We start from the raw sequence: 12,433 nt of genomic DNA on the forward strand, positions 1-12,433 counted from the left end.
ATTTGGAAAACCATGATGCTTATATTTTATCAATATCTTGGATTAAAACCTTCCTGTCATTAATCACAATGTTTATACTTTAATACAGAACCCAGAACCAATATGTAATTAATATACTGATGGACAGAATAATTTGGAAAAAAACTTTTTGTGGAAGCCCTTTTTATTTGGTCTTTTCCATGGCACAACACCTTTGATAACTTACAAATGCATCATCAACCATCACTAAATAATTTTCTGTCACTGTTACATGTATGACACTGCCATTTTAGTCTGCAATGACAATCAATTACATAACCCCTCTTTAAATAACTCTTCTAAGGGTTCCTGGGGCACCTACTTATTCACTATTCACCCATTAGACCAAGAACCAAAATGAGGAACAGTTTGCAACAGGGGTTGGGCAATCTTATTAAACATGCACAAACCCAGGCACACTCGCAGTCTTCACAATGAACTGTTAAATCCACAGGCCCAGAGCTCAATTTTTAAAATTTTGAAGTTAGAATCTGTTGACCTGTAGATATGAATTTTACAGACCCGAGAGCAATTTTACAAGCCTGGGCTGCCACTCAGCGTGAAGACTGAAGGACAGAATTAGTCTTGGACCTTTACAGTACAAGTGATTTGTGGTACTCCTTGATTTAGAGAAACCAGGCTTAATTTATAAGGAAATGTGACAAAAGACAACAGATGTATTGCATTTGACTAAATATAATAAAAAACATTTTATTACATTACGGAATGAATGTACTGTCTGTTCCCTATCATTTTTTTCAATCTTGATCTACTTACAATGAAAAGGTACCTCGTTATAAATGTATCAACAGCCAAATTCATACCCGTAATTGTTATTTATCATTAATATTTATCATGTCTTCAGATTTCCAAAACATAAACAAAACTCTTTTTTTCATTCTTCAAAACATACCCCCCTTTTCCGTGTATACTTTATAACAACAGTAACAAAAGTTACATGTTTTAAAACTGTGCACCAATATAATGTTTAAGTGCTATTTCATTTTGCAAAGACTTTTTTGAGAAAGGACATTAGGTTAGAATGGTTAAATAATAACGTTTTCTATCGAGTTGCTTCGCCATGTTCGTTTATGGCTTTGGGTACCATTTGTCTCTGATAAACATGATACATATTTGATTTTTAACTCAGTTAAACGTTTGTAAAGTTTATACAATTTCACGTTAAAATGTTCTATGAACAGAATCTTCTGAACGAAAGGGCTGTCTTTGTCGCCATTCAATCGTGCAATCAGATGGTTTACTTCCTGCCAGGACCAACACTCGACAACAGAAAAGCCACGCGATGTAAACAAATCGATCTTAGATTGCGCAACTATGACCCATATTTAGCGTTCTAAATATAGATTGAAACATTAAATATATTATTTACATAGTCACACAATGATTGAAAATGACTTATTTAATGAGTCTGTACTCTTTCTAAACTATTGCTTTCTGACCTGCTCTGTCGTCTCTTTCTGTGCCGCCATGAAGAAGGTTGTGACGACGCATGCGCTCTTTATGCCGTCTAAGTGCTCTGTTGTTCCCGCGGTTTTGTCACCAAGACACAGAAAGCACTAAACATAACGAACATATATCTGTCTGCATAATCTTTTATTGGCATAGAAAAAAGAAACGAGTGCATATCCTCGTAGACAGGTAGAATGCATATGGTTCAAGATTTATTGTCAAATTAAATGTATTGTCAAATTTTAGGGAAATTAGATAAAATAAAAATGTCCTATATTAAAAATGGTAGTAAAACCCCACAGTATAGATCAGTATTAATAAAGGTAATAAATGTGTATTATACGGGAATAAAAAAGAAAAATAAGTATGTATCATAGTAACGGCTCATAGTAATTATACAAAGCAATACAGCAACATTAATCAAATTCAGGCATAATTATGTAAATTGCAGTAAAGTCTCAGAACAGACTGGACGCCGAAAGACAGCATAAAAAATCAAATTTAGTCAAAATGACCTGTGTAATTGAAAAATAATCAACAGATAAGATTAAAAACTATTTGAAGTTTATTGGTTCCCTTTTTAAAGTGAAATCAGCTTTATCACTATAACTTATGAATGAACAGTAAAATCTAAGTTCTATTAAAGTTTATCTTCAGAAGCACGGTATGACCACAAAAAGATGTCAGCACTGCAAATATAAAGATATTGTCCAATTTAAGACATTTGTAAATCTAAGAAAAAGTATATTGTGTTTACAGATGTTGTACTGTAGATTATAATGAGAAAAGTTCCGGCACTATCAACACGATCAAGATTCTGTTCAAAATGATCTAGAAAATTAAAACATATGACCGGGCGGATGAAATAGGATGAACCGTAGTGAAAGCAGGCTAAAACATTTGAGAACATTATGTACTGATCTGTCTGTAATGGAAGCCCGATCAATATATGCATCGAACAGCTGCTACATCAGTTATGTCTTCCTCTTCGCCTAGACATATCTTCATTTTCATCATTTATATATATAAACATAGGTCTACAGAAAAATTATGTTCCACTTTTTGGTACGAAAAGTCCAGTTTGGCAAAACACACGTTCTATTTCTTTGAAACATTTGTGGCTGTTTATTGTTATCTTTTTATGTATATAAAATTCGGATAAAATTTTATCGATACAATTTAAGGAGGAAACATTGAAAACTGTGGTACACATGTTATGTTTGAGTAAAATCAGATTTTAAACATAATGATATAAATCACACCTGATCAGTGATAACTTGGGCGTGTTTAAAGGGGTGGGGATATCTGAACTAAACGGACAAAAAATAGTTTATAATTCTCCTGAAAAGATTTATTCTGATAAAAAAGATCTTCATTATAACATATATTTTGTATAAGATTAAACTATTATTTCATTATGAATAGGACACATAATTCATTATTGTCAATCCATATAAAGATACGAATATTATACATTATCACTTAGATGGAGAGTTGTTTCAAAGGCACTCGTACCACATGTTATTATTTTAATTTTATATTTACCAAGTACAAGTGAAATTGATATGAGACTATATATAGGCATGCATGCTAGTGATCAAGTAACATGAAAACTGGCAGTATCACGGAACTACCTCCTTTCACGTCTTGGAGTGTACTGCGTGGATATAAACACAAACAGCAAGCCTATTATATAGCGATGAAAAATACCACATAAAAACGAAATATAGAATTAAGAGGTTTGTGCAAGATGTTACAATTCTCCAACAAACAGTCAGAAAGAAAAATTCAGTACACTCGAGTCGTTGACAATAATGCAGTAATTGACAAGCCACTTGTTATCCATGCTAATAATTTGTCTGGTTTTGAAAATGCATTCGTTAATGTATTGGAAGTATTTCTTGTTTCCGATTTAGAGAAAATAAAAACCATTTAATTACAGAACATTATTTAGATTACAGGACTATGTCTATATTTTACAAATTTTTAATTCGTTAAATTCAGTAATAATGCATTTTAATATTTTAAAGATAAGATCTTAGTTACTCTGTACATACATTCAATGTACGTGTTCAAAACAACGTATCTGGAAAACGAAAAAAAATCTACCTGTTGTGCGCATGCTTGTAGCATATCTGTTGTAGTACTTACAGATGACCTAGAAATGGCTGGTTTATTGATATTAAACAGCAATGTAACAACTTCCCAACCAGTTCATGTAATGCACATAGATTTATTTTATTTTGTTCTTGCAACAATGAAATAAATGGATTAGACTCAAACGCTAGTGTATCGACACTATTCCTTGCGAACAAAGTTATAACTGAACCAACCATCAAAAACTAATCTACGTATTCGTCAGATGTACAAATTCGTGTTACATAGACATTTCAATGATTTTGATATGCATCAATCACAATTGATAAAGCTTTCGAGAATGATCTTTCTTATAATTAAACAGATATTTTTCTTCATTCTAACTGATTCCAGTTTGAAAAGTGAGCCACTTTACGGAATTAATAATGTTTCGTCAATTGTTTTTTTTAAACCTGTTTTCTAATACATATATACTAGTATTCGTATTCTATACATTCAGATGATATGTTCTCACTTTAAAGCTCATAGAAACTTAAAGAAAAAAATAACACTGAGAAAAAAACCCGAAAGAATACTATCGAAATAATAAGCTAACATAACAATTGAAGGCTCACATATAGACATCAAAAGCTTTTTTTTTTTATATAATGTATACAATGCTGCTTCTGGTTCATGGTCAATAAACACTAAACATACTGGTTTATGTGACTACATGTACTATTAACTCATTTCGTAATTCATGGATTTTTTTCAGTTGTATTTCATTTTTTTATTTTCTTATACATGAATTTTCTTATGCAATTGTGTGTGAAAATCAATGTACTGATTATGCCTGTAATGGGTCCTCTATTGGAAATGAAATTTATCTTATCTCATCTTATAAAACATACATTATTTCAATTAACAGCTGTACACCCAAATGTATGTCACACAAAAAAATGGTATGCATTGATATTTAGTAGGTGTATGATAAATGACATCAAAATATTAGTATGACCATCGGTATAACATATGGCCTAACTATGCGCAGCATTCTCTTCACATGTTTTATTTTTGATTGATTGATTGATTTATTTATTTGTTGTTACTTAATTAACACCCAGTGACAAATATCTCACACATATTCAGCCCGAGGTCAAATAAACGATAAATACAATAGGTCGTTTTGGAAGGTAAATACACCAGAATTAAGAGTCGAAAACTTGAACAGTCACCGGAAAACAAAGACATGTTTAATAGTCGAAATAACATAAATAGTCTTATAACAGGCCAACAAAGTGCCCCTCAGAGACATTCCGAGAGCGTAACACGCACCCAACACGAGAAATCGGATTTAACTTGTTTAATTGGAAAGAACGTGGCTGCGTATTTAGGCATCTCGAACATCAAAACAGACATAAACCTTTAACACGAATTTTACAGTAGGATGGGAGAATGCACATACTTCTGTAACCCATCTATAAGTGAGCAAATTTCTGTAATATTTTTCAATTATCATTTTCTGCCCTTTTCTATTGCTTTTATGCTTACCCCTCCCTAGCACGGTTATGCTGTTTCATGTTAATAATGCTGCCGCCTTGATAGAGCCAAGTTATTTTCTAGAAGCTACATAATCTGGTTTATACTCCGACTAGGTTTGTCTCATGATCGGTTTGGCGGGTGATGACTCCAAGCTCTATTGCAACGTGAGTATCACAAAAATGACTATGTATAGGTGTATTTTGTTAACGTTTCCCTTACTATCAGATAATTCATTTACTAATGTGATAACATAACAATAGCAAACTTTTTATTAAAATAATTACCCTTGACATCTCAAAGCCATGATGGATGGTTATGGAATTGATTTTAACAAAACAAATCAATCAATCAATCAATATTGTTGAATGTTCCTTAAATTTAAGTCACATATCCAATGTCAAAATTACAAGAGATACTTAGAGAAAGGAAATTTGTATGTTCATGGACTACCAACGTCCAACAGAGAATTAAAAACCCTGGGTAAAGTTAAACTTAGCTGTGTGGGATGCATAAATACACAGCCACGTCCAGTCGAATTAGGATATTTAATTCGATACACTATGTAAGATATGTGCAACGCTCTCTGCACGATTAGAACCATTGAAGCAACGAACAAATTCTACCCTGTGTAGCATACCTTCATTTCCAATGTATCAGTCCAAATTCTTTGCTACCTTGCAAAACGAACCTATTGCATACATTATCAATTTATTCTGATTCTAAATATGCAAACTTCTTTTGTGGAGGGCTGTCTCATTGGCAATCATACCACATCTACTTATTTTTATATTTGCCACTGGACATACAAAATACAACAATTATAATATTTCAATCCAAACTCGCAAGATTAATGGTACACACAATTTAAAATGACGGTTTATTTTACAGCTAAAGGCATCTTAGATCTAATAAATCAAAGATTGATTAGTTCAACTTGGGCTGCTTACTTTTTTGTAAAGAAAATTGAAATCGTTTGCAGGTTTTCTTTAATAGTTAGAACAGTGTTAGGATCAGATTTAACGTTTCAAGTTTCAAATTTTCCGTTTATCTTCGACATACATTTTTTGTCCCTTTTTAATAAATAGTTATTTTAACTCCAGCTTATATCCACAGTCACTATTCTAAATGAAAAAAAAAAACACATTGTTAAAAAATATAGTAATTGATTTGAAAAAAGGTATAGTACTTTTAAAACAATGCTTCAACTTCACCAGCCAACATGACTTTAACGGGTCGTGTCTGGTTTTTTTTGGGGATATTTGTCCTCAATGACTTTGAAGTTTGATATAGTGGGTGCCTCTTTTTATATAATATCAGAAAATTGATCCAAGCTAATAAAAAGCGAAAGAGTATAACGATTAACCATAACGACTTTTACTGTTTGTTTACCCGACAGGGAAGCAATTCAGAAGCAAATGCAACAGAAATAAAGACATATATTTGTAATGAGTATTGGACGTATTATGGCGGAACACCGATCGACAAATTGGTGATTAATATAACTGCGCTGTAGTTTTTGTTTATTAGTCTTCATGACCCCGAGAGTTTCATAACATAAAACACAGAACACACGGTTTCCGTTTTGATAAGTTTTGTCGCTTTAATCTATGGAGCACATCATAGGTGAGATCATGTAAATACACACAAAAGTTGTAAGATCTTGTAACAATTTGAGTCTATATTTAAATATACAACAGGAGAAAGGCAACTATAGTGTGGAATAAATTACTCATTTCCTTACAAACTAAATTCCTATATTGTAAGCGGACTCTTTTTCGCAACCCTGATATATAAAACGAGTATATACATTTCAAACTGCAGATTTTCATAACCCGAAACATTGTAAAACATTACTGACGACAAATTTATCACCTGATATTACGCCTAACAAGCATTGACTTGTCTAGAAACCACATATTGCGCATGTCAAACACATTTTCTGAAGGTGAACAGATGACCTATTATCAGGACTGTATTGATATATTCGTTTAAGTATAGGCCTACAGAAAATATAAGCTGACAAAAATCAATGGATAATCGAACTGTTACAAAAGCGCCGTCTTTATACCTGGCACAAAACATTTGAACAATTTATTCTATAATAAGATTTAAGCAGGACAATGTCATTTGTAATAATCTTTGTAATAGTGTTGAGTAGTTGTGTCTCCATTTTTCCAAATATTTGACGTATTTAATAATGCTTTCTGAGTTCGAAGTTAAAGAATTAAACATCTGATATATCTTAATAAACTAAACTTGTGTATTTTGTCTTTTTTTGTCTTCTTCCTTGCTAAGGACTAGATAGAATTTTATAAAACTTCTACAAATTCACTTATAAATCATTTCAGACTTTCATTTTTTGTTTAATTTCTTGACATTGTTCCATGAAAATGTTTTACAATAATAGATTGTTAACAATGTAAAAAAACAATACTGAATAGAAAAATAATAAATTATAAACTATAGGTTTTGTCAAATAAGTTTAAAAAAAAATTATACCCTGCCCAATGCTTTTGTTATAGAACACCTTTAGAAACATATTTGAGATTAGAATAACATAATGGCTCGCAACACAGCTAGCGAAGATGCTCGTAACATGGCCTTGCAAATACTTTTATGATGAATCTTTTGAAAATTATTTTTCAAGTTCTGATTAGGAGAAAAAGGGATACAAATATGTACTGGAGTATGTACATGCTGTGCTTATGGAAACCGGAATAGTGACTTAACAAATGAAAAGGCGGTGCACACTAGCATTTTATGCTTAAAATGTAGGAAAAGTTCTACATTTTACAAATGTTAATAACTGAATAAACCAATTGCAATGTCTTTGCATTGATTAGGAAACTAGCAAAATGATCCAGATCAACACTATATCATAATAAGGACTAGTTGCAGATACAAATAAATGTCATCCTAATTTTCAGACATGTTTAAGTCATTGTCATCCCAAAGTTAACTACAAGAAATATGCAGATGACTAATTGATGTGGAGGTACAACAGACAACTCAGTGGTTAAGATTCTGTGAATATTTCAAATAAATCCACCAAGCAGTTTAATGTGCTGTGATAGATGCTAACTAAGAAGGAAAGACGGACGGACTCCACCATCGATATATTCCACCGCTTTAGATAGTGGCCTATACATATTTAAAATAAAATGAAGTAAATTAAAACAAAAATCGAATCCTTCTACATTTCATTATAGTGAAAGAAATATAAAAAATGTTTTTTTTTTTTTTTTTTAGAAAAAAACCAACTCCTAATCGAAAAACAACAAGTGTACCAAAAGACCTTAAACAAAAGTTTGTGAATGTTAATATTTTTACAAAAAAATCAACTATAAATGCTAAGGAATTAATTAGTTCTTAAATCAGAAAAAAAATAAATTCAGTTATACTAGTATGTAAACCTAGCTTGTTATTTGATAGTTGTTTTCCGTTTGTTTGATGTGTTTGTGATTTTGATATGCCATTTGATCACAGACTTTCCGTTTTGAGAAATATAGTGTCCAGGTTTTGAAAAAAGGTTAGATTTTTGACGAATCTTGCACACACGATGTCATATTGCACCTTTTAATTCATGTCTTCATCGTCTTTTTTTTTAGGATGATATGGACTTCGATACATTTCAACACTTTAGAACAAGCTTATATCAGCTTCACCTGTTGTTGTCCCTGAGCAAGCTTATATCAGCTTCTCCTGTTGTTGTCCCTGAGCAAGCTTATATCAGCTTCTACTGTTGTTGTCCCTGAGCAAGCTTATATCAGCTTCTCCTGTTGTTGTCCCTGAGCAAGCTTATATCAGCTTCTCCTGTTGTTGTCCCTGAGCAAGCTTATATCAGCTTCTCCTGTTGTTGTCCCTGCGCAAGCTTATATCAGCTTCTCCTGTTGTCCCTGAGCAAGCTTATATCAGCTTCTCCTGTTGTTGTCCCTGCGCAAGCTTATATCAGCTTCTCCTGTTGTTGTCCCTGCGCAAAATATTTCGTTGACGTACTGTACACATTCATTTTTGTTTTATAAATTACGCCCAACATTTCGTACCCTCTACTTTTTGGTTACATGGAAATACAAGAAATGAATTATAATAGTTAATTGTAATAAAAACATTGATTTAGTTTATTAGATAAAGTCGAAGACATATAATCATCAATTGAATGTAAATAAGAGGTAATTTAGCATCTTAATCACATGCTATAGTTTCCTTGTTTGTCTTTGTTAATTATTATTTACTTTACTGTTTAGTCCATTTTTGGTAATATCCTCGTGCCAAGTTGTGGCTTTGCTCGGTACATATGCCACCCACCAATGTGCTGTGGTCATTTTATGTATTCTTGTCTTTCATTTTTTGCTTATGTGCGTTGTCAAAATGTCATTTTGTTTTTCTTTGTTGGTATATTTGTTTAATTTATAGTGATTAAGATTATAACACATTGTTGACTACTGTTCTCCTATTTTTGACATTTTCCCAATATTATATATTATTATTTCTAAAATCGAGAATGGAGATGGGGAATATGTCAAAGTGATAACAACCCGAACAAAGACATTGTTGTCAATTTAATGGAATTTTATGCGACTAAGGTTAAGATAGCTATAAAACCAGGTTAAATCAATCATTTTCTATATAAGGACATTTTTTTCCATTTGTTTGATGAGTTTGATCTTTTGATTTGGTTTTTTGATAGGGGAATTTCCGATTTGAATTTTTCTCGATGTTTGATTTTTTTTTTATTTTTCATACAGATATGTTCGATTAAGCAATTTTATCAGTTTTGTTATACAGTATAGAGGTCAGGGGTATTGGACATGTGGACTCGTTCGAAAAAGTACACTTACAATTCTACATTATATTGGACCTATTAAATGCAGACAATACAAAATAACGTTATTTGTAGAGAACTCCTACGATTTTTGATTTCAAGCACAAATAAAATGCGAATGATAAATTTCCGGTTAGTAAGTTTTGAAGAGGAAATCTTTATAAATTGCTGTTTGTATAGTTTACTAATTATAGTTTTGAAAGCAAATGGTTGACATTTGTTAAAGGTGTTTTTGATAATTGTGGTCTATCAAATGGAAGGAGATCAAAATGTAACTTTTCCTCAGATTGTAAAGAAAACCTTAAACAAGAATGATTCAAATAAATCTGATTTTTTATAGAATATTTAAGAATGAGTTCTGTTTTGGGCGTTATTTATCGATACTACGCTCATACTAATATATTTTTAAAATTTTGGCTGTCATCGTTTGCCCATTGAATCGAACAGATGGCATATAACATTCATAGAAACGAAGAAAAAACTGTTATAAAATGAAGTATGTAATGAGTACCATTATATATTAGTTCTAAAATGAAAAACAAATGCGTGACCGCAATATTGTTAAAGAAATGAAAAAAATAAAATTCAGTAAACTATGTTCATCAACTGACATTGTTGTATAAAAAAAATAAAAGAGTAAATGCAAATTATGAGAATTTGAACCACGAAGGACACAAAAGAGTTTATCTAAAGAAATATTAATCGAATTTGCTTCAAGTAGAATTTTCAGAATTCTACAATTGAATATTCACAATAGACATACTATCAAAAAGTGCACTTTAATGCCTGCAACGATACAATTGTTTCTTAGTTACTGAAAATTATTGAAAATGAAAATAACACTACACATTTCTTGAGTCCGAAGCATCGCTTGTGTGTTAAACTCTTAATCACAAACGCTCAACCGAATGATTTGAAACCCAGAGATGTATGCATACGTTTAAACGTGAGAAGCTATATGACATAAAATGATATAAATAAAGGCAAAAGTAGTATACCGCTGTTCGAAACTCGCAAATCGATTGAGAAAAAAAAACGGGTTACAAACTAAAACTAAGGGAAACGCATCAAATATAAGAGGAGAACAACGACATAAGAGAAACACAACATTAAAATGTAAGATTGTTTTATAACATGTCATTATGTTATATTTCTATTATAAATTAGAAAATACGTTGAACCACTTCTGTCAAAATTATTTGATCACGTAGTGAAATGAACCATTTGTGGATTCTTATAAATTCTGTAGAACTTTTGGACTATTTTGAATGTAGGTCTATTTCTGAAATTTATTCTTACAGACTTTTGATTTTTAAGCCCTGTAAAATTGTTTGTAAAGACATTGAACGACAAAAATATGTGACGTATAAATTTTCTTACGTCAGACACGCGAAATTGTTTCTTTTAAAATTGTAACACGATGATGACGGCTGTACCCATATTTTGACTATTTTATTTATTGTGTTTGTTTAGTTTACGCATCATTGTAAACATAACGGAATTTGATGAGACTATCGTAAAAGTGAAAGGTTAAGCCCTATAAAACCAGGTTTAATCCACCATTTTCTACATTTGAAAATGCCTGTACGAAGTCAGAAATATGACAGTTGTTGTCCATTCGTTTTTGATGTGTTTTGTAATTGGATTTTGCCATATGGTTTGTTTAATTTTCCTCTGAATTCAGTATTTTTGTGATTTTACTTTTTTACACACACTGAAACGAACTATAAAATAACAATGGCCATTTTTCCGGACTTGGCACGGGACATTTTAATAAAAAAAAAAAAAATGGTGGGTTGAACCTGGTTTTGTTGCATGCGAATAATGGCTTACAAAGGGTACCAGGTTTTAAATTTAATACGTCAGACGTGAGTTTCGTCCACACAAGACTAACCAGTGACGCTCAGATGAAAAAAGTTCGAAAGCCAAAACAAGTACAAAGTTGAAGACCACTGATGAGCAAAAGTTCCAAAAAATTGTACGGCTAGGGTTTTCTGCTTTGGGTAAGAACATCCTTATCATTTAGAACAATTCATACTTTTGCAAACAGTAAATTTTATAAAATGACTATATAATATATATACACGATAAAACAAAAAGAATATTGAAATTTATCTATGATCAACTGAAGCTGACGGTCACGTAAAGTAATGAAATTATAATACCCTGTAACACCAGTACCGACGCATTTGCCTCTGGACGGATATCAACCTCGAGGGCTTATCGTCAACCAGTATCAGCAGACCTAGTGCTACTTAAATAAGGTATACATCCTTTGTCACGAGGTATGCTTGATGTCAACAGTGAGGTCAATATACTTTACACAATTATAACAGTATAGCAATGGACATTTTGTCTAAAGAACCCATTGAGGTCAAATACAAATACCAGTCAGAGCACCAAAAGTACTGAACAGACGAATGTAGTGAAGGTATGCTATGAAGAAATGTCATATAAACATTGTGAAATATGCCCTAGATTTATAATTTTATGTATTGTGAAATA

The 12,433-nt window shown here is 31.8% G+C and overlaps 1 protein-coding gene across 2 annotated transcripts in view; it reads right to left on the reverse strand.

Moving 5' to 3' along the window:
* The window catches only part of LOC134706830 (histone-lysine N-methyltransferase EHMT2-like), a 33,638-nt gene extending 32,067 nt beyond the window's left edge, over positions 1 to 1,571 (reverse strand). The window contains exon 1 of one of the 2 annotated variants that reach the window (XM_063566134.1): positions 1,479 to 1,571. In XM_063566134.1, coding sequence (XP_063422204.1) covers positions 1,479 to 1,508 — 30 coding nt within the window. In that variant the 5' untranslated portion in view covers positions 1,509 to 1,571. Of the gene's footprint in view, positions 1 to 1,191; positions 1,324 to 1,478 lie in introns of those variants that run through there. The other variant, XM_063566135.1, reaches the window with a different exon arrangement.
* Between the last annotated feature and the right edge of the window lie 10,862 nt (positions 1,572 to 12,433).

This window comes from Mytilus trossulus, chromosome 2, assembly GCF_036588685.1.
Source record: "Mytilus trossulus isolate FHL-02 chromosome 2, PNRI_Mtr1.1.1.hap1, whole genome shotgun sequence".
Lineage (NCBI taxonomy): Eukaryota > Metazoa > Mollusca > Bivalvia > Mytilida > Mytilidae > Mytilus > Mytilus trossulus.